General features: G+C 38.1%; 1 protein-coding gene across 1 annotated transcript in view; it reads left to right on the top strand.

Moving 5' to 3' along the window:
• Nucleotides 1–11,600, top strand: part of LOC120516224 (phosphofurin acidic cluster sorting protein 1-like) — a 181,860-nt gene extending 170,260 nt beyond the window's left edge. The window contains exons 22-24 of the mRNA XM_039737725.1: nt 1,604–1,827; nt 6,160–6,273; nt 8,831–11,600. Coding sequence (XP_039593659.1) covers nt 1,604–1,827; nt 6,160–6,273; nt 8,831–8,946 — 454 coding nt within the window. The 3' untranslated portion in view covers nt 8,947–11,600. The remainder of the gene's footprint in view (nt 1–1,603; nt 1,828–6,159; nt 6,274–8,830) is intronic.
• The last annotated feature ends 11,027 nt before the right edge of the window (nt 11,601–22,627 follow it).

The following is a 22,627-nucleotide window of genomic DNA, read 5'->3' as shown; positions in this document are numbered from 1 at the left end:
ACCTCTGTTCTATAATGGTGTAAGCAGTACTTGTAAAAACATTTTAAATTCTGCCACATTTGTGATTCATTTATGCAGTTTTTTTTATTCTCCTTAAATATTAAATACCTCAATTGTTTGACCTGTTTATTTTGCCAGTTTGTTATTGCTGTTACACAAGTCATCATTTGCATGAATTATTTGTTAGTGCTACACTTAAATGAAATACATAATTGCCTTATTAATTTTTCCACAAAAATCTCACTGGGAGCTTTCCAGGCAGATGCACTAAAACATGAAGAGTGCATTCTTGTATCTTGTATTTACAGGACTGGCACAAATGTGGTAAAATTAACATTTTAAAAAATATACTATATAATTTAAACTATATTTTTAATGAGATGGAGTCTCCCCTCCAACACTCTGGCATAGGCCTTGCCTGGAAGACTAAGGAGTGTGATCCCTATGTGGTAACACACCCTCTGGCCACCACAGCAGTGCACCTGTTCAAAAGTACTTGATCAGCTTTCCATGTAACGTTGAATGGACGCATTACACATCCACAAGTCTGTCAGCAACCTTCATCCCAGGGTGGTACTAGGCATACTTATGAGTCGCTGTGTTTTCAAACATAGTGTTTATTATGGACAATCCATGACTAACACAGAAATCCAATAACAAGTCACTGATCCAGTTCAGATTGGGCAGGTCTGTACTTCTAGTCAAGCTCCTCCAGGTATCACCATCATTTCTGATGTGATCGTTGAAGCTACCCAGTAAGACTACCAAGTCAGTGGGCAGCACACTTTTCAAGCACATCACTCAGACTTCTCTAAGAAGGCTGAATATTCCAAACAGCTATTGGATGCATAAATGCAATATATACAAAATTTCTTAGTGTTGTCAGTTTTTGACTATTTTATTAGTTTTAAATTCTGCTTTTCTAAGTTTGTTACACTCTGTGGTAAATCTTTGCACAGGCAATGAAAATGATTTCCACAGAACGTGTTGAAGGTCTCATAATGGGTTCCTCACTGCTATGCTGCATCCACACCTAGGTATACCAGGAAGGAAAATAAAATGGCAAAGGCTTGATTTCCAATTAAAAAACGCTGTAATAACAGCAACAGCTCTAACAAGCATAAAGTATTCGGTGGTAACGGGTCTTAGGCCTTGACTTAAATGCTGAGACTGAAGAGGCCTCTAATATTGACTGAGAAATCAATTCCCCATTTTAAGAGCCTTAAAGAAATACTCCACCCAAAAATGGTGTTACTTACCCCATGTAGTTTGTTGTAGTAGCGACAAAGAAGTTTCAATCTCATGTTTTCATGGAGAAAGTACATTACATTTTATCTGCAGGAATAATTAGTAGTTGTAATTTTTGGTAAATTTAAATGAGACTTATGATAACACAGTTTTGTTAGGTATTGACATGCTCATTAATGCTTAAAATTATAACTACATTCTTTGATTATCTTGGCACTTTTGTAAGCAAATATGCTTTTGATGATGACTTTATTTTTAAACGGTATTATGTGTTGGAATTTACAATTCAGAATTTAAGGTAGGAATATTATGTAACCAATTGCAATCTAATTATGGTGTGGATTTTGTTTTTTAGTTCTCCAGGTTCTGGGGGTGAGGTTATGGGACTCCAAGTGGACTATTGGACGTCACAGGGCCCAGATAGGAAAAGGGATGGTGAAAAGAGAGATATGGGAATTAAGAATACTTTAAAGAGTAATTTTCGCTCACTCCAAGTTAGTCGTATTCCTAGTAATGGAGAGGTGACTCCCTCTGCAACCATGTCAATGACTGTAGTCACCAAAGAGAAAAATAAAAAAGGTGAGATTCTTAATTTTATGTAAGATGTGATCAAATGAATTGTGAATGACATTTTTAAGGCCCTTATTGATATGTTACCAAGACCATCTTTAATATAGTAATTTAGAGAAACAGTAACTAGTAACTTCATACATATTTACAGTGCTGAGCCATACCCTGCCAAGACAAATTCAGTGCACCTTGACCTCTACAGATTTCTATGATATAATTTATGCTCTTCCTTAGAATCTCGCATAAATGTCTAATTTATTTGAGTTGCAGTGATTGGAATGGCTATAATATATGTTTTGCATTGTTGTCCTTCACCTCAACTATTCAGTTACCACTCAAACTCAGTGAAGATTATATTTTCATCCAGGAAGATTTCAGTACTCCATCAAGATATAAGCGCTCAACCATAGGGTGAATCTGATCACTAGGAATTGGTTTGTAAAAAATAGGCATTTACCTTGCCTTAAAATTGAACTGGGCCTAAATCATGGCAGAACATTGTATCCCAAACCATAACCTAGCCTCAAAAATCCAACTTTTAGGGGAGAATGTGAATTTGTATATGTTCACGTGAAGGATGATTGATCTCACCAGATGTCTTTTTCCTCTTCCAAACAGACCCCTGCTTGTTTTCTTTGTGCTGCTGTACCTGCAAAAGTGTATTTTTAGTCCATCACAGTTTTTCTTTCTGCAAAGTTGCTGATAGAGTGTTCTTGATGAATGTTGCTGTTCCTGGGGCACAGTGATATGTGTAGTATAGTTATATACAGTTGCTTGTTTCTATTCCTGTGAATCTTCAGTCAATATACAAACATCATGCTCAAGACATGTATGCCTTTATCCATTTTTTTAAACCTACCCACCAGCATTTTTTGCCATCACCAGACTATTTTTTTCTGAATGTCAAACCTGGACGCTTTATTCAATATCTCCTCCAACAACATTGTTTTCATATGTGTCTTTCTTTTTTTTTTTTGATGTCCCAGAATGCATGATGCTATCTAAACAGTTTGCATGATAGACAAAGGCAAATGTCACTTTCAATTGTGAAGAGAAGACTTCAAGATGCAGGTTTAACAGGTCAAGTGACAGGAAGAAAGCCATTGCTAAAATTGCAAAATAAAGAAAAAAGGAGGCTTGGCCATGCCAGGAAGCACCACCAGTGTCAATGTATTCTGAAATTAAAGCATAGAAACAAACATTTGACAGTATGGATACTGCAGAGTTGTTAGGCTGTGTCCTGACACTGCTGTTCTTTGAGATGTCTGTCACACAAGTTATTGACTCACAAAAACTTGTCTTCTAATTGTGGTGTTCGTTTGTGTCTGCGAGACCCTTTCTTTTCTGAGTTTCTTCCAGTTTCCAAATTCCTTTTAATGGTGTGGGAAACTGTACTCACTGACACTTCGGTTTTCTTTACAGTTTCTCTAAAGGAAAGACCTACACTATTAAAGCTCTATTAATTGCCTTTTTCTTGCATTTATGACAGCAAAATACAATGCAATAATATTTCCCAATAATCCTTCAGAGGATGTAGCAACACAGTTTGTTAGTAAATATGGATATAAGCGGGAGGTATAATAGGAATATATTTAAGGGAATAAACAAAATTGCAAACTATTATATATTCATAGAATAACACAGTAGTCAACAATTTGCTGACATACAGAAAAAATAAAGGTACAAATAAAAGTAAATCAGTACTCCAGAATGCAGAAAAAAAATCAAAAAAGTGAAATTGGTAATGTGAATAAAAAACAAAATTACAAAGACGGCAACAATCAGCTAATGACGTACATTAGTTAATGTCTGGTAATGAGTAAGCAAGCTCGTTTATATCCAAAGGAAGAAAAATAGAAACAGAGCAGATATATAAATGACAAATTAACCAAAAAACATAAAAGTCCTCTCTTACATTCAAAAGAAAAAATAGACCCAAAAATATATAAATGATAAAGTAATAACAAAAATACAGGTCCAAAGATAATATATGATGTAAGCATGTATACCCTTCCAGGTGCTTTTACGTGTATGAAATAGAAATGTATTTTGCCATCATGGCAACACTTAATTTTCAATATTCGAGAAGGGGGTGGGGCCAACGCATTTCAAGGGCATTGCCCGTATTCTTCAGGGCCGTGTGTGTTCAGAATTTCTAAAGAAGAAAAAGTAAACAAAGATTTGAATACTCTGAAATGCAGAAAACAGAACTAGAGAAAAGTGAAAAGTTAAAATAAATACCTTTCCGATGAGATAAAAAGTTATACCATTGGCAGTAACTCGGTTGAACACAGATACACACAAAAGAATCAAATTCCACTCAGTGCAGTGATTGAAAAAAGAATGGTAATTGAAGAAAACCATGTGAAAAATATTGAGAATAATAGAAAAAGAGGGGTTAAATATAAGCATAAATGGATGATTTGCTTGTTTGAATTCTTAACTACAGCTTGAAATATAATTAAATAAGAAGAGGATAATGGATTAAAACTGGAAAGAGAATAATTGATTACAACCAAAAACTAAGCTGAAAACGCATATACCAACTAATGGTTAGAAAAACAATTTCCTTACCAAAGTGGATGACTATAATGGAGATTTCCATCATCAGTGTGTATTAGTAAATGTTCACAAGCAATGACTAGAAGAAGACCTTTACAGTATATTTTATCTTATATTTTCATGGCGAAGGGAGATCACAAAGTTTCTAATACAATGGGTTTCAAAGGGAGAGAGCAAAGCCCAGTTCTGAAGAACAGCAACAGTATTAAAAAAAATTCATGAAATAATCTGAGATTACTTGTGTTGCATAATCCACACCAGTCATCCAGTTGAATGAATGCTCACTTATAAAACACTTGTATTTTTGTTAAAATATTCATGTGTATATCTCTGAATTTTGAATTGTCTTTCTCCTCTTAAATATTTTAAGACACTTGTTTCAATTTTTAGCCATGTGTCACTGACGAAATCAAAACATGGCGGTGGAGCACCAGCACCAAGTGTCACCTATCTGTTTCTGGGTTACCACGAAGACCACCTTATAGAGGAGCACAATGATAATCTGCTTAGCAACCAAACAGCTGTCCAGCCCTACATATTTTTCAAAAAATATGACATGCTGCTTATGAAAGGATGATGGATTTTCATTTATATATAATGTTTGTAGCTGCAGCAGCATGCCAGTAAGTTCTTTGATAGGAGAAACACTGAGACTTTTTATGAGTATTTGTTTTGCTCTTAAATCAAGATAATGAAATATGGTGTTCAGACTTATCATCTATAACAGATTGCCCATTCCAGAGCCTGTTTATCTCCCACTTCATTCAATTTTGAATGTTCGACATACCTGGAATTTTTACATGCCATTTACAAAATATTCTCCAGTTCATCTTACCTTGAACCAGATACTCTTCATATACAGTTTTGTTCTGACAAAAAAAAAATCCTTTTATTATAAATGTATCTTCCCAATACCTGACTGTATTGAATGATCACAATCCAAACACTGCAACCTGTAACCTGACACTAAACAGGTACAGAAAATATTTAAGTGCACCACAGACTAGGCATATTCAATTCAAGCAAGGAATCAAAAATAACAGCTGTTCAAATCAAGTAAGTCAGAAATGCACACAACAAGCTTTAATTTGATACGAGAGAAAATATTTTACACATATTAAAAGATACTTTATGGCATTCAAAAAAGAATACCAAACAGTAATGCTAATGGCTGATGGCTGGACTAATGAGAAATGGCAGTATCCTCAAAAGATGATCATACACAGAATTGCCAGGAGCTTTCACTGTCACTGAGACATATGTCAGCACAAGCCAAACTGTAGTTTTTAGGTGTGGTATGATAAAAGCATGTAGTCACGTTACAGTTGGAGAAAAAAATTTTCAATTTAAAGCAAAAAAAAAAAAGTACTAGCATAAAATGAGGATTTTATGGAGCAAACATAGCATCAATCAAATGTATTATTTTTTTTTATTTTCTATGGGAAGTCAACTTTTCTCAGCACTGAATATATCATCCCTAGCTTCATGGCTAATGCTAATTGTTCCCTCACACAATTTCTGCATTTCTGGCTTCAGTGCACCTCTCATTCCTTCACACAGTCGGTTCATCCCCACTAATGTGTCTCATGCTGCAGCTTTCTCCTGCCCTTCCAAGGAATTTGAAGACCCAGTTACATTCTTGCAGGTACAAAAGCTATAAACTGTAGAAATGGATACTTGGAAAATAAGAAACCCCTATTTCTCTTGTATATTATTATGGTTTTATTTCATTACAAGAACTGTTTCAAATATTTTTTTTCCATTCATTATCTTGTGCAGTAATATTTCTCAGCAAGAAACCGAAGGAGAAAGAGCTGGACTCTAAAAGCCAGGTTATAGATGGGATCAGTAGGTTAATTTGTACTGCCAAACACCAGCACACCATGCTTAAAGGTATGATGAGCATTTGACAAAGAAGTGAATTTAAACTTTCTTTTTAATGTATTTTCATAAATATTTTGGATAAATTGTTATACTATTTATTTTCAATCAGATTAGGGCATGTTTTCTAATGGTGCATAAATATGAATTTTGATCATTCAGTGCAACATTTATGTCACATCCCTAATGCGTACTTGTCTTTCATCTGCTGTTTATTGCCATTACCAGTTGAATTAGAGATTTTCCCAGCTGGATACACACATTTTTCAGAATACTACACCAATGTCTCAGAACTATATACACAGAGTCCATTATCATATGCCACATTCCCAAAACCTTAAACACACAAAGAAAGCTCTCCACTAGCTATAAAAGTCAGTGTATTCAGGCATAACTCTCAAAACCAAATCATTCAGTATCCCATACACACAAGGAAGTATGTAGCTCACACTGAGCACTGAATAAGACACCATCCATCCATTATCCAACCCGCTATACCCTAACTACAGGGTCACGGGGGTCTGCTGGAGCCAATCCCAGCCAACACAGGGTGCAAGGCAGGAAACAAACCCTGGGCAGGGCGCTAGCCAACCACAGGGCATGCACACACACACACCAAGCACACACTAGGGACAATTTAGGTTCGCCAATGCACCCAACCTGCATGTCTTTGGACTGTGGGAGGAAACCCACGCAGACACGGGGAGAACATGCAAACTCCACGCAGGGAGGACCTGGGAAGCGAACCCGGTTCTCCTAACTGTGAGGCAGCAGCGCTACCCACTGTGCCACCGTGCCGCACTGAATAAGACACCATGTTGCAAAATACTCATTTTTCTCGCCCAATATAAAACTTTCTTTAGCAGAGAAAGAACACAGCAGAAACAGCTACTAAAGCATTACCTTAATACCATTATATTTTGAAATTTCACAGAGTTTGACCAGGGGGAAAATAAGCAAAACTACATGCATTTAAAGTGGACAGCAAAAAGGAAAAAAATAAACCTAGTCATCATCATATCTTATAACGCCACTGCCATATCCAGGTAAGAGTGGCGTCATTAGCATCCTTAAGATCTTAATCAGGTACATGTAGGGCCTCAGGAACATTCATGGAGTATGTGGTCCATTGTTTGGGTGGGCTCACTACTGGGACATTCAGCGCTTGTTGTGAGGCCCCATTTAAATAGGTTGTCCATTGTTTTGCCCACCTTTTGAAAAAAGGATTAAAAGGATTAAACCTCATATGCAAGTACAACAGAAAATACTGAGAGCTCAGGCAGACCTGCCAGTCATATGGATTTGACCATATTGTGTTTTCATCACAATTAATGTGCTCTGTGGCCAAACAGCTTCTCGCTTGTTTATGCCATGGCTGATAACCCTGTCAACCAGAATAGCTCTTATTTTGTTTAAAAATAGTCTTTGTCTTCCACCTCTGCTTCTAGTTTATGCTGTTCTCCTTTGCACTCATTCTTGTTTGTTTGTTTTATTTAAATGAGTAATTCTGCAACTTTATATGCTTGAGACAATAAGGAGAACTAAATGTATAACTGAGGGTTTGCACAAGTGAGATGTGTTTTTGCGCATTAGCTCTTAGAACTTAGATTGGTGGGTATTATGTTTCTCAAGACTAGATGGTTGTGTTCACAATAAGAACTGCGCTAGTGCACTGAGGGCTATGGGAAGAGTTTTTCAAAATGAGTAGAGCAAATTGTGTACTTAGATTAAACAATAAGAATGCCTTTGTAGCTGTTTGAAATAGTATATGATTTTGGAATGATAGCTTGGGCAATTGATTACTTGATGCATTCATTCAGTCACAGTGTGTATCCAAATGAGAAAAACTGTAACTTAACATTACATTATGCCGTGTTTACACATTATAATGGATGAATATGAAAGCATCATTCTCTCCCTCATAGTTAAAGTTCTACTTCCATCTTAGTTGTAGACTTCATTAAACTGAATACAAGAATTGGAACAATTGTTACTGTCTTGACTCCGTTCAATTAAACATTTTATGTGGAAATAAGGTTAGGTCCTTTTAATTCAATTCAGTTTTTTTTTTTTTAATAGCACTCTTCACTTAGTCTATGCATGTTAGGTCTCAGCATGCTTGTGGAATTTTACACTTATTAAAATAACATAATTTACTCAAACCTTTCACAGAGCAGCAAATTGGAGGGTTTAGACTTTACAGTTGGCATAAATACATATGCTGTACTGTGTGTGTGCAAAGGCAAAGTAAAAGGTGTCATTTTGTTTGACTTTTCTCTGTACTATGTAATATAAAAGTGTTTTTCCATGAAGGCAAAAACTATTATTCAGTAATTATAAAGGACTATTGTTTATAAAATCATTATCTGAAGTTTCTCCCTGGATTTGTCCAGTATTTGAGTTATACATTTTCTGTAATATGTGTGCCATCTCATCGTGGATGTTTCTCTAAGTCCTCTGGGGTTATCGTCTTTAGTGAAAGGAGTTTAGCTGAGGCATAGACTACAATGAAGGTACAATGTTATACTTTGAAGGATTTCTAATCTTCCTCTTTTCTTGTCTCATACAGTGTCTATTGATGGTGTGGAATGGAATGACGTGAAGTTTTTCCAGCTGGCTGCTCAATGGCCTACTCATGTAAAGCACTTTCCTGTCGGAATATTTGGATACAACAAATTAATGTGATCCCAGTTTCCATATTCATTTTTTTTTTCTTAAATGAGAGGAGGACAAAATATGCTATTTTAGTTTTCCTGTGGAAATTATAACCTCCCTTCTGTCTTCTGATATACATATATTTTTGCTATAACTTTAATTAAGCAAGGAACAATTTTGTTTTCTTTTGGAAAAGTTGCAAGAAAATAGGAAGAAACACAAAGACATTGACTATTTTCAACAATGGCAGCTTTATTTGCACTTAATGATTAACATTCTGTGAAGAAGAACATGGATTATTGTTACAAAAGCAGCACACGGGGAACTGACTAGGGGATGGGGGGTTAGCTTTTCCTTTTAGGGTATATAGGAAATGCTGCTGCTAGGGAAATCATCCACTGTACAAATGCTTTTTACCCAAGCAAAAAGTACAAACTGCCATTTTAATAGACTTGTTTTTAATGACTTAACCTGCCTTTTTATTTAAAGCACACTGTGGACTGGAAGCAAAAAAAGAACACTATGTAAATCAATTATGGACACTAACAAATGGGAATTTGTGCAGATTATTTGAATGTTTGGTAAGGGACTTGCAGAAAAGTCTACTTTGCTCACAAAAGCAGTGTCTTTGGGCCCTGCACAAGATTGAGCATTTGTTTCGGATTTACTCTAAGCAGCAATTAACTGGTTACAAAAACTAAGAATCTGCACATCTACTCCAAAGCTGTGGGAAACCTCAGGAATGAGAGAAATGACACCAGCACAGCATTTTGAACTTAAAGACTAGAAAATATGAAATGAGAACATTGCATACACTACATAGGGCTTATTGATACTTCAACCCTGTCCTGTAGCTGAAGGCCAAATTTCTCTTTTATTATCTATTCACGGGGTTGACTCTCCATGGGAGCCATGACATGCAGAAAACAAAATGATGTTCTGCAAATCATTATTTAAGTATTAGCGGGGAGTTGAGAAATGTAATCATGTCTGTTTTAAAACAATGTTACACTTATCAGCTGTACTTCATCTCTAATGTATATTGTTCAGTGCAGGGCATTTTTATCCCATTAATGGTGTACATGTATTTAAATGTGTAATGCTTTAATTTAATAGGGTCAGTTTCCAAACTGTGCACTTAATCAGTTTATTCTTTCCAATGTTTGAATATTTTTCTCATGTTTTAGCAAAGAGATCCATAATAGTTGATGTCTATGGATGAGGTAAGAGCTATAAGCAATTAGTGGTTATCACTTTAACATTTAAACAAAGTGTTTGTGTTGTGAGAAGGGAACCATCCATGATTCTAGAGCTAATTGTATGCTGTTTCAAACAAACCTGTTTTAAAGTGTATATGCTATTATGTTTTCTAGCAGTCACCAGGATATTTATTTTATTGCAGAGCTTAAAGTTACTTGTCTTAGCAGTGCATATTTCATCAACAGTAAATCTTTCAGAACATCTGTCAGACTTTTTTACACTTCCCAGACAGTTGCATTTGCCCGCTGGCATAACATTGCTGAGCTGCCTTGCCATACTTGTCTTTCTAAGGTGGAGGTCAGAGGAGCACGCAGGATGATTGTGAATTTTACCTGCCAGTAAAGACTTAAGTGGCAGAATAATGCCAGTAAAAAAAAATGAATCTGCACCTTGTTACTCATACTGACAAGAACAGCTTGCTGACAAGCACTCCATAGGGGAGGTCACATCATTCTCTCCCATTTATCTCTGGTGATGCCAGTAAACCAATCAAGCCAGTTTGTATGTGTTTCTATTTTACATAAAGGAAATTTAAGCCATGCATTGTCCTATTTTTGATGAGTAGGTTTCTATTGTTGAATTGATTTTCAAAAGATAAAAAAGGAAAAAGATGGAAGTTACATATGCAGGTTTATGCTTTGAAGTATTGTATAGGCACTGAGATTTATACAGCATGTGCCCAGTGAAGAAGTAAAAGGTTTTTACATACTAGCTTTGAGGAGCTCCCCAATCATACATTGTGGGTGGGGTAAGGAAATAACAGGAAGAAAGAGGAATGTGGAAATATTTTAAATATTAATGAGAAATGTGACTTTAACACCCAAAGAAGCCACAGAAGATGTGAACACTCAGTTTTGCTCCATTATAAACATAAACTGTGAGAATATGGCAGTAGTTCATCTTCACTGCTGTGGCAAAGCCTTCTTGTGTCCCAGTACACTAGCACGCTGCCCAGACGTCCAAGGTTGCATATTTATTTGTAGACTAGATGGTCAGATGTGGTGCAGCAAACTGCCATTGAACTTCTGTCAAAAAAGGTTTGAGTGTCAACTTTTACACCTAACACTACTATTTACTGAGGGTATTAATGGCTAACTTTATGGTTACCTGAGGGTTTTTTTTTTGATTAAACAGTGACTATTATGCTTGAAATAATTTTTGCATAGATGCCACAGATGACTTCTGTATTTCTAAGTAAGCAGTAGGCCAGCAGATTTTGTCGATGTTAACAATGAAGTTTGCTGTCAACATCACCCTCATGGAAGGAAGGCAACTTCATGTCTTCATCCTCTTTATGTTTTGATTTGCAATCGGTTTTAATGTGTCTCATTGCAAAAGTGAGCCCAAAGCGTACACGTTTGGTGTGACTGATTTATAAATGTATAACATTTCAAGATATTATTTTTATTAAAATGTGTAGTTCATTTTAATGATATTGTTATTCAGATTGCATCCAAATTACTTACAGCTGCATCATAGATCCTTTAACGGGAGCACACTGCACCCTGCAGGCTCTTTGAAATGGAAGAGACAGACAGCTCCACAGCCCGAGGCAGTGGTCTCGGCCTGTTCAGATACAAATGTATGAAAAAGATTACAGTAGGCTCAAGGGGCTGGCCTGGCTTTACCTAATTTGGTTACGCTTCTAGAATTGCACATTAAAGTGTCGGGAAAGAGTTGACAAAAGCAGAATTGAAACATTTTAAACTGCAGCTTTACTTTTATGCTGACAACAAAAAGAAACACCAATGCCTAAACCTCACAATTAGTTTTAAAAGTTGCCTTTTCTGATTTGCAGCTCTGGTTGATTATTTTTAAAGGTGTGTTTTATTTTGATAATAATTGGTTGAAGTGCAGACAGTGTTTGGAAGGTGCTTGAGTAGAAAACTTGGCATTGTGCTTCTTTTTGCTGTGAATTTTTTTTAAACTGTAGATAGAATATTTGTGATTTGTTTCACAAGTACCCAAAACTGCTGTTGTTAGTTACAGAACAGCAAGAGAGAAGGTGCACAGGATTGGCAGCCGTCAATAAACTGTCCTCCTTGCACCAGGGGGCGCTGTGTATGCTTGAGGTATGGGATATCATTGGCCATCTGTCAGTTTTTTATAACAGTAAGGGCGGTCTTTCTGCGAGCTGAATTTTCAAATCACATTAGAGTTTGTGGCCCAGGTGGCTTCATGTGGCACCTAGTTGAAGGAATACTTCTCCCAAAAATGATATATATATTATATTATATTATATTATATTATATTATAAAAAAAATTGCGACAAGACTTTTTCCCAGGGATGAGATATGATCTTTTGAAGAGAGACAGAGACACTTTCACTTCCTGCGAGACAGACAAGTCACGTCATACGTACAACCTTCAGACGCAAGTCCCGTGACATGCATGCAGAGCAGGTTAGAGATAATGGAAGTAGGAAAATTTGACAGTCTCAAATAAATGACAGTAAAGACCACATTAGCACAAATTAAACTGAAAATATTACTTGGGGAAATAACAGAACCCCAAAAAGAGGTTGAATATTCAGGTGCTGTACGGCTTTTAAACGTTCGAAGCTCCGCACGAAATGCAGATCACGCTGCACGTCAGCAGCAGCAAGACAACAGCTGATTGAGCAAAGAGGAGGTGGAAAAAAACACCTGTTACTTGTTCCCAATGTATCACCGTTTAAGAGGGGTTTCAGAGGAGCTGCCGCATCTCCTTGGGGTGCACTCAGCCCCACTCTTCACAACGGCGCCTAGTACTGACTGGTGGAGGAGGGTTAGGCGAGCAAAGTGCAAATCACGTTTGACAGCAGCAGCAGCAAACCAACAGCTGCTCGAGCAAAGAGGAGTTAAAGAAAATACATTTGTTTCCCATTGTATCACCGTTTAAGAGGGGTTTCGGAGAAGCAGCAGGAGTGAGAGGGGTTGGCAAGCAAAGGGAAGTGTGTGTGTTATATATATATATATAGTTCTTACCCCATGTAGTTTATAGTGTTGGCCAAAAAAATGTCATTTCATGTTTTCTTGGAAAAAGGAGATAACAAATTTTCTGACCCAAATCTGCCCAGTGCTGGACAACTGCTGTGAAAGCGCCCATGGAAGAAAAGAAAAAAATAATCTCCTGTTACTCGTGTGGCATAACCCACCTGTTAGTTATCCAGTCACACGCTTCAGAACGCATGCTTTTATAGTTAATTTACTTCTGGAATCAACAGTGTAGGTCATAAGCAGAAAACTAAAGCATCATGAGAGAGACGTTTTGAATTGTCTCTTGGCCTACAAATGAGGGGGGAGAGGTGGGTGTTCATTCAAAAAGTCTTCCTCATGATGCTTTAGTTTCCCGTTTATGATGTGTGATGATTATTAACGTTTTTAGCAAAAAGAGCATTTATTTTGCACATACAACTGGATAACTGACATGTGGATTATGCAACACAAGTAACGTAATTTATATATTTTTCTCTTTAGCAGGGATGTCTTTCCACATTCTTTGCTGTTGTCTAGCGTCAGTAGCGATTAAGTATAATTTTATCGAAACTTCTCAGTGAAAACATGACATTCAATTTTTTTCTTGCCCACCACTACATTCTACATGGAGTAAGTAGTATTTCATTTTTGGGTGGAGTATTCCTTTAAGTATGCAGTATCTTGATGAAACTAGCTGTTAGACAGAGATTAATACAAACTAGGCTCACCCACCCTTTTAAGTTGACCACTTCTTAAGGCAATTCAATATGTAGATCAATTTGATATTTTATACAAACTCATTAATTTGGTTATATTGCACTTTAATACTCGTAGTTTCTGTTATTTTTGTGATACTTTTTTCTATATTGAGGTCGCCCTTTTGAACCCCCCTGATATTTACTACGCGGTGAGGCATTTGTACTCGCATCAACATGAATTATTTCCAGAGACATAATTTTGTCTATTTTTCCAGCGCATCGCGCACAAAAGCAAGGGAACGATGGGAGCACCAGAACTCTGCTCACATCATGTCGCTTACCGCAAGCTGCAAGTAGTAAGTCTGTGATAAGCGGAATACCGCTACACTTTCCACTCATGGGATGGAAGGACAATCCCGACCGCTTTTATATAGTAAGAAAGAAGAAGAAGATATCGCACAGTCTGGAGTAGAAAATCATCTTTTACCTGGAAAACGAAACTACAAATCCCATCGTGCATTGCAAAGTGGACTGGGCGTGTGTGAAACTCCACGCCTGCGTAGCACTCACGGGACGGAAGGACAATCCCAACCGCTTTTATATAGAAGGATTAGTGGATAGCCAATACAAGCTGTTTTAACAGCGAGGCTGAGAGAGCCTGCTGCTGAGCCACCATCGGCCAGAGCTTTGTAATCCAGCTGTGCCTGCTGTGTCATGGCGTCTGAGAAGGGGCATTGCTCAGAGGAAATCCTCAGCAGAAACAAACCTTTAATACAGATTGATTTTTTTCTTTTTTGGCTCATCAGTCGTAGGCCTCTACTTTGATTTGGTAAGTCATGGGCTCTTTAGGTTCGTTCACTTTAATTGATTAGGAGGTGCAGGTAGCTTGACTTTGTCGTATGTCACGGACCTCACTTTGAGTCATTTATTGCACTCCATAGTGGGCTGACTCAGAGTGCCACACACAGATTGCAAATTCTGAACATGGTGGTCAGACTGATGACAGATACGTTTTTTGTTTTTCTACTCCAGTTTCTAACAGAAAGAAAAATAGGTTTAAAAATTTTAAATAAAATATGAAATATTAAAAAAAAAATAATTTGGGAAAATTGTAAAGAAACCAGTTTACAGGTAAGTACGCCTCCTTAGTCTGCTGAAAGGTACACTGCACTCACGACACATAGAAAACATGGAGATGGGAACTTCTGGCTGCGAAAATCCGTTTAAATTGCAGCCATCAACCTGGCGGTCAGTAGCAGGAATCTCTGGGATTTCTGATCTCTGACGTCACCTCATCAAGGAAGTGTGCAAAACAACCCTGCTGCTGTTTACTGCTAAATGGTAAGCATCTAGACTTGAGTACGCTTTCACGTCGGTGAACTCGGAAAACAAAACGGACAATCTGTCAGCGGCAGAAATAATCCACATCTGCATGGATCAGGAAAACTTTTTTGGGTTTTTTTTTTTTTTTGGACATCCAAGTTTTGCCAAAATGAAACACGTGACTAGGCAGCTTTGTTTAGGGAGATTCTGTGACGATCACGAATGCGTTAAGATAAACTCGGAGGATTTAGTGTGTCAGTAAATACAAAATACTTCAACTTCTGTTACCGTAGAGTGCTTGCAAAAGTCACTTGTGCAACAAATGGCAACTTAGAAAACTTGGTTTCTACATAATTTGATTGGTGAAATGCTTGGCGATGACACTTCTGGAGTCCTGGGTTCAAAACCCGCTTACTGATGTTAGTCTGAGCGAGTCCAAAAGCAGGGGGATGTCTTGTAATCTCAATATGTTGGTCAAGGTACGTGGGCCAAGTATTTAGATTTGTCGAAGAGTGAATCTGCATGAGCAGCTCTGTAGAACCAATGAAGGAGATCCTCCTGCACAAGGCCTCAGACTGATATTTTATTTAGTTATTTTTTTTAAACAGTTGGGTCGCCTCATTTTGTGCCCATGGATTGTACCGTGAGTGAGTTCTCAGAACATGCAAGTGGACAAGAGGGGTATTTGTGCAAGCTGCCTCCTATAAATTACCTGATGTTTTACACACTAAATTTAAAAAACAAAAAAAAAAGCTAAAGCGTTTTTGCTGCAGGAAAGGTCCTATTTTATCCCAAAAGTGTGACTTGGTAAAAAGTCGTTCATTCTATTTATTTAAATGAGTCGTGTAAAATTCTGTGCATTTTTTGGATTTGTCACCGTGATATTTTCTTGAAGCAGTGTAATGGCATGCAGTGGTCTCGGCGAGAGTATTCTTGACCGCGGGAGATTCACTCGTGTTGCACAAGTTGCCTGTGAAACAGTCGTAAATTAGACCAGCCGTAAGTCAACCGAAGCAAATTCTCCAGTTCCACTCTGCAGCTTTTCTTTACAGACGCAGAATAAAAATCTGCCGTGAGGTTGAGGTCGGCTCACAAAGCTGGATGCTCACTTGACACGTCACTTTCAAACTGTTTCTAATCAAAAGGCATCTTTGCACATTTTTTATAATGCCACTGAAAAGACATAATTTTATCCTTTGCATGTTTTAGATGGTTGTAAATATACATTGTAATTTTATATAGTTGCTTTACCAGACTCTCACAAAACTGTGCTTATTAAAAGATTTTTAACCTTCTCTCCTCCTCTCTTCTCTCTTGGTGATCATTTCGAATGTATGTTTGATTCTCGTTTTCAAACGTGTCCTCTTGGCTTTCCTTCAGCTACTCCAGTTCATCCCAGTAACGTGCACATCTGTTTAGTGGCCTGGCATCACTGGAAAGGAAGTGTGATGGATTGGGAGCCCACCCAGGGACGGATCACGTTAGACAAAACCAAAAAAGCAAGACTAGTGTTTAAGAAACATCTTTATGTGGACTGTGGGGGTCTTTGGACGTTAGTGTTGGGGTTTGAAATGGACCAACTGTGAATTCCAACATGTCACTGCCATCCATTGCTGCTTTGTTTGTGCTCATCATTCTTGTTTTTTTTTCTTTTCTTAAGGTAGACAGTTTGAATTGAGAACTAGAAGTATGCAGCATTACTCAGGTATGTTTGTAAATTGAGTTAAGAAAGAGAAAATATTTGTGCATTTGTTAAATATTGACCCTTATTGTCATCCATCATCTACGCCAGCTCTCTTATCACTTTGTCTACTCTGAAGTTGTCTCACAGGCCCAGACATGATTCTCAAACGAGGGGACACATCTGGGGACAACCTGTTTAAAAAGTGTGTTGTGAATAATGGAGAAATGTGCCGCTGCCAAGGCTCCGCCCACTGGGCTTCTATCTACAACGCCCGCCCCCAACCCCCATTCCTGCAGTTTGCGCATTTTGAACCGTCGCTGGGGTGTCAGGGAGAGAGCAAAAGAAAAAGCTCAAAAAAAAAAATAATAAAACTAAAACTGCTGTCATCCCTTCAGGAGCTCAGTAGCACACGGTAACCGACGCTTAATGTGCACGACAGACAGACAGAGACATGTAGACCGCCACACATTTGAGAAGTGCCTCTGTCTGCTATGTTATCTGTCTGTCATTTTGACTGCAGCATCACTATGTGACATAACAACAGCAAACAGAGTTTAGATAAGCATTGTGGGCTATGGATACACAACGTTTTAAAACGTTTCGGCTATTTTCTCATAGCATGTTTGCTTTTCCAATTAGACAGTCGTGTTAAATTTCTTTAGTTATTCATATAGACGTGTAGTCAGAAGATGGATGTTGTGCAGCCTCATCTGTGCATCTACTGGTGTCGTTAGGCAGACTTGCTGATTCGTTTGTTTTGAGCACTGAAATCTGCATTTCCTGCAGTTCTTCGTTATCCACTCAGCCATCGTTTTGATGATGTGTGACACGTTTACTTAGAGTGTAAATTTTGCTGTTGAAATTTTCACAGGCATAGGTTCCAGTTCTTTCAAAGTCACATCGCCTGCACTACACTAACGTCGTAACGCTGAGCGACAGACATGCACAACACCTGCGACAACGTACCGCTCACGTTTACCATTCGTCTATTGAGACCATCGAATGCCAGCCGTATAATTTGATGCTTTTCCATTACAGCGGGTTATGTTTATTTTTAACATTTACAGTCGTATGAAAAAGTTTGGGAACCCCTCTTAATTCTTTGGATTTTTGTTTCTCATTGGCTGAGCTTTCAAAGTAGCAAATTCCTTTTAATATCTGACATGCCTTATGGAAACAGTAGGATTTCAGCAGTGACATGAAGTTTATTAGATTAACAGAAAATATGCATCATAACAAAATTAGTCAGGTGCATAAATTTAGGCATCCAACAGAGAGATATGACATCAATACTTAGCTGAGCCTCCTTTTTCACATATAACAGCCTCTAGACGTTGTCCTCCTATAGCCTTTGATGAGTGTCTGGATTCTGGGTGGAGGTATTTCTGACTATTCTTCATACAAAATCTCTCCAGTTCAGTTCAATTTGATGGCTGCCGAGCACGGACAGCCTGCTTCAAATCATCCCTCTAGATTTCTGATGATATTCAAGTCAGGGGACTGTGACGGCCATTCTAGAACATTGTACTTCTCCCTCTACATGAATTCCTTTGTAGATTTCCAACTGTGTTTTGGGTCATTGTCTTGTTGGAATATCCATCCCCTGCGTAACTTCAGCTTTGTGACTGATGCTTGAACATTATCCTGAAGAATCTGTTACTGGGTTGAATTCATCCGACCCTCGACTTTAACAAGGGCCCCAGTCCCTGAACTAGACACACAGCCCAACAGCATGATGGGACCTCCACCAAATCTGACAGTAGGTAGCAGGTGTTGTTTCCTTGGAATGTGATGTTCTTCTTCCGTCATGCAAAGGGCTTTTTGTTAGGACCAAATAACTCCACTTTTGTCTCATCAGTCCAAAGCACTTTGTTCCAAAATCAATCTGGCTTGTCTAAATGAGCATTTGATACAGCAAGCGACTCTGTTTGTGGCGTGAGTGCAGAAAGGGCTTCTTTCTCATCACCCTGCCATACAGATGTTCTTTGTGCAAACTGCGCTGAACTGTAGAACGATGTACAGATACACCATCTGCAGCGAGATGTTCTTGCAGGTCTTTGGAGGTGATCTGTGGGTTGTCTGTAGTCATTCTCACAATCCTGCTCATATGCCGCTCTTGTATTTTTCTTGGCCTGCCAGACCTGCTGGGTTTAACAGCAACTGTGCCTGTGGCCTTCCATTTCCTAATTCTATTCCTTATAGTTGAAACTAACACTTTAAACCTCTGAGATAGCTTTGTGTAGCCTTCCCCTAAACAGGAGACTCAACAATCTTTGTTTTCAGATCTTTTGAGAGTTGCTTTGAGGATCCCCTGCTGTCTGTCACTCTTTAGAGGAGAGTCAAAGGGAAGGAAGCACAACTTGCAATTGACCTCCTTAAATACCTTCTACCACTCATGATTGGACACTCCTGTCTATGAAGTTCAAGGCTTAACGAGCTCATCCAACCAAGTAATCAGCATTGAGCGGTGACAGGCATTCAAATCAGCACAATGACAAGGGGACCCACATTTTTGCACAGCCAGTTTTTCACATTTGATTTAATTTCATACAACTAAATACTGCGTCACTAAAAATCTTTGTTCGGAAAACACCCCAGAACTCCGATGTTCCTAGGAAATGAAAGACATAGCACTGTTATCTTTTATGTTGAAAGGAGAGTCAACTATTATGCAGGCAGAGAGGGGTAACCAAACTTTTTCATATGACTGTATAATGCACTCTCTACTCACGTGACACGTTTCTATGTCTAATGCGAGTTTTTAGGCGACTTCAAATGCAGACGGCTCATCGTAAACAGAAGCTCGCTGTCTGTCGGACCAGGTTTACATGAGCACTACTGCTCTTTACAGTTAAAAATCACCGCCCTATTCAGTTGGTTTAGAGATGTGACACTCGGTGAGCTGACTAATTGTTCCCACCCACTTTTAAGCAAAATGCACTCATGGTTGGCTCCAGACATGCGGATTACACACCTGACTCTATGCCATCCACTTTAAGCGCCTTGTTATTTATTTTCCTGCAGAATGCGCTCCACATCGCTGAACAGATTTAAGTTTAAGTAATAAAAGTTCATTGGAAGCTGCCTACTGAGTTACTTCGATTTGACTTTCACGGTGCTCTGAATTTTTCACCAACCACGGGATTTATTGCAAAACTGTAGCGAGCAGGAAGTAATTTACTTTTTATACAAGTACACCACATGAAAAGTTTCTGTGATTTAGGAGAAGCACAACAAGCAACTTTGTTATTGCTGCTATGTTAGAAAATATTTTTCTTCCATGGCGGGTGACCAATCAGGGAATGAACAACTGCATTGATCGATCCAATGAGGGAGGGGCCATGAAATAAACACCAACCAATCAGAGTGTGACTAGAGAATTGTATTTGGGAAAAACATGTTTACACCCATCCATGCCAAAACAAAAATGGTGATGCTACGTTTCCAGTTAAAAGGCTTCATTTTTGGGGGTCAAAAACGACAGGATAGTGTGAACGAAAGACGACCGGTGTACTCCTTTCTAAATGAAGACGCATTCGTATGGACGGGGCCTGAGAGCTTTATTATTATTACCACGCTTATATTATAACTTCACCTGTTTGTTGTCTGGTACAAATCTTGTAATCGATATTTAACCCACTTTCTGTTGTCCAAATGACTTAAACGTTTGCACACTTACTCACTTCCGATGACAATACGTGAATCAATAATCAGTTTCATTAATTGATCAATTAATCCATGTTAAGAAATGAAATTTTCATATGAAGAATAGTTAAAGATTTCACCAATAGATGGCGCTAGTAACAGATAGAAATATTAAAGGAAGTGTTAAAATAATGATTACAAAATTATACTAATACAAACCAGACTAAAAAGTTGAAAATAATATATTGCAGTGGTACCTCAGTATACGTCCTTAATCCGTTCCAAATCCTTTGACTTATACCAAACAGGACGTATACCAAACAAAATTTTCCCATAAGAAATAAAGGGAAAATGATTAATCCGTTCCAATGAAAAAAAATCCTATTGTTATTGGCATATTCTACATTGATGGGGTTGTATAAAATAATTTAAACACTGCTTAATACTAAAATACATAAATACAAAAGCAATTAGATGAAATAAATGAAAATTTAACCTCATTTTACTTTTTAATAACGTCTTTGTTTTTCACAATCGTAGATACCGTCATTCTCGGCATACGGCAGCCAAGTCCCGGATACGCATGCCACATTCATACTTTTCAACAATCAATTCAAATTTACGTGAAAAAACACAAAATTACGTGAAAATTCACAGAGAGTTATAGCACGGGTTGTTCACTGAATGCTAGCAACTGGCGTACTGACGCTTGTGGGCAATCGTGGCTTTGTCTCGAGAGAGGGTAGCGCGCGGTGTTCTAGCACGCGAGTCGTATTCCAAACAAAGGTCGTATACCAAGCAAAATGTTTCGCATCCAAACAGGACGTATACCAAGTTGGACTTATTCCAAAGCGGACGTATACTGATGTACCACTGTATATTGTTGCAGTAGGGGGCAGTAATGCTCCCTTGAACCTTAAGGTACCACGCAAAACACCTGGTAAAATTGCCACAATAATTATATTTATTATAATAATGTGCACCAAGCACCCTCCACTCCACTATATTCATAAATCACTAATAATCACAAATAATCACAATCCTCCACTCCCAGACGCGTTGCCCTCCTAACACCCAACTCAGCTCATTCTCTGGGAGTTCCCAGAGTCCTTTTATTCCTCCTGACCCGGAAGTGTTTCTGCCCAACAGTTCCACAAGTCCTTATTCCTTCCGTGACAGGGTAAACAGTACTTTTCTTCACCCTGGAAGCCCGTCGCTCTTCCTGTGACGAACCTCCGGGTCATGGTGCCCAAATGAGTCCATTGGCCTCCCAACAGCGACTCCCAGTGGCCCCCAAGGTATCCAGCAGGGCTGTGTATAAAAACTACAAAGTCCATGAGGCCCTGCTGGAATTCGGGGCCCGTATATGCTCTCGGGAGAGCTCCTCCTGGTGGCCAGGGGGTGAGGGCCGGAGTAAAATGGCGGCAATCCACCACAATATATAAAAAAATACTTTTTAAAAACCACACTTGTTTATATTAAGTAAAAAAGTGTAATAAAAAAGAAATAAGTCTCTGATACGTCACTCATAGAATGCTAAGATTTTATTGATTGATGAAAACCACCCACACTTTTATTTTACAACTGACGTATCAGAGACTTATTTTTTACTTTTTAGTACACTTTTTAACTTAATATAAACATGGTTTTTAAAAAGTATGTTTTATATATATATATATATATATATATATATATATATATATATATATATATATATATATATATATATTTAATATAGATTAGATTGGTATTCAGTCTCCTTGAAAGTCCTCGCCATTCTCTGGACTTCAAAACACACACACACACTGCTTCAACAAGAGTTTTAATAAGTGTTAGAAGAGTTTGTATGTAAAGCCAAAATAATTATTTATCAAAACAGTCCTACAAAATTGCACCTGGAGAAACTCTGCTTGCACACGTGTGTTCAGACCCTTTAAGCTCCAGATGTGTTCCCAAAGGGGACCCCTTTACCTTTCATAATTGCATAATTGGTGTCTACCAGTGAGCAATTCAAGTAAAAGTCACATTTTCTCTGCCGGGGGGTTCATTAGCCAGGCTGTGAGCCCACCATGAACTTGAATACTGAAGAGCAGACCACAGAAGTCCGAGACCAAGAGACATCAAAGTGCAGTACCACTGGATCA

This window comes from Polypterus senegalus, chromosome 16 (assembly GCF_016835505.1).
Source record: "Polypterus senegalus isolate Bchr_013 chromosome 16, ASM1683550v1, whole genome shotgun sequence".
Lineage (NCBI taxonomy): Eukaryota > Metazoa > Chordata > Cladistia > Polypteriformes > Polypteridae > Polypterus > Polypterus senegalus.
The sequence above is the reverse complement of the archived record's forward strand: the minus strand, read 5'-3'. Positions and strand labels throughout refer to the sequence as shown.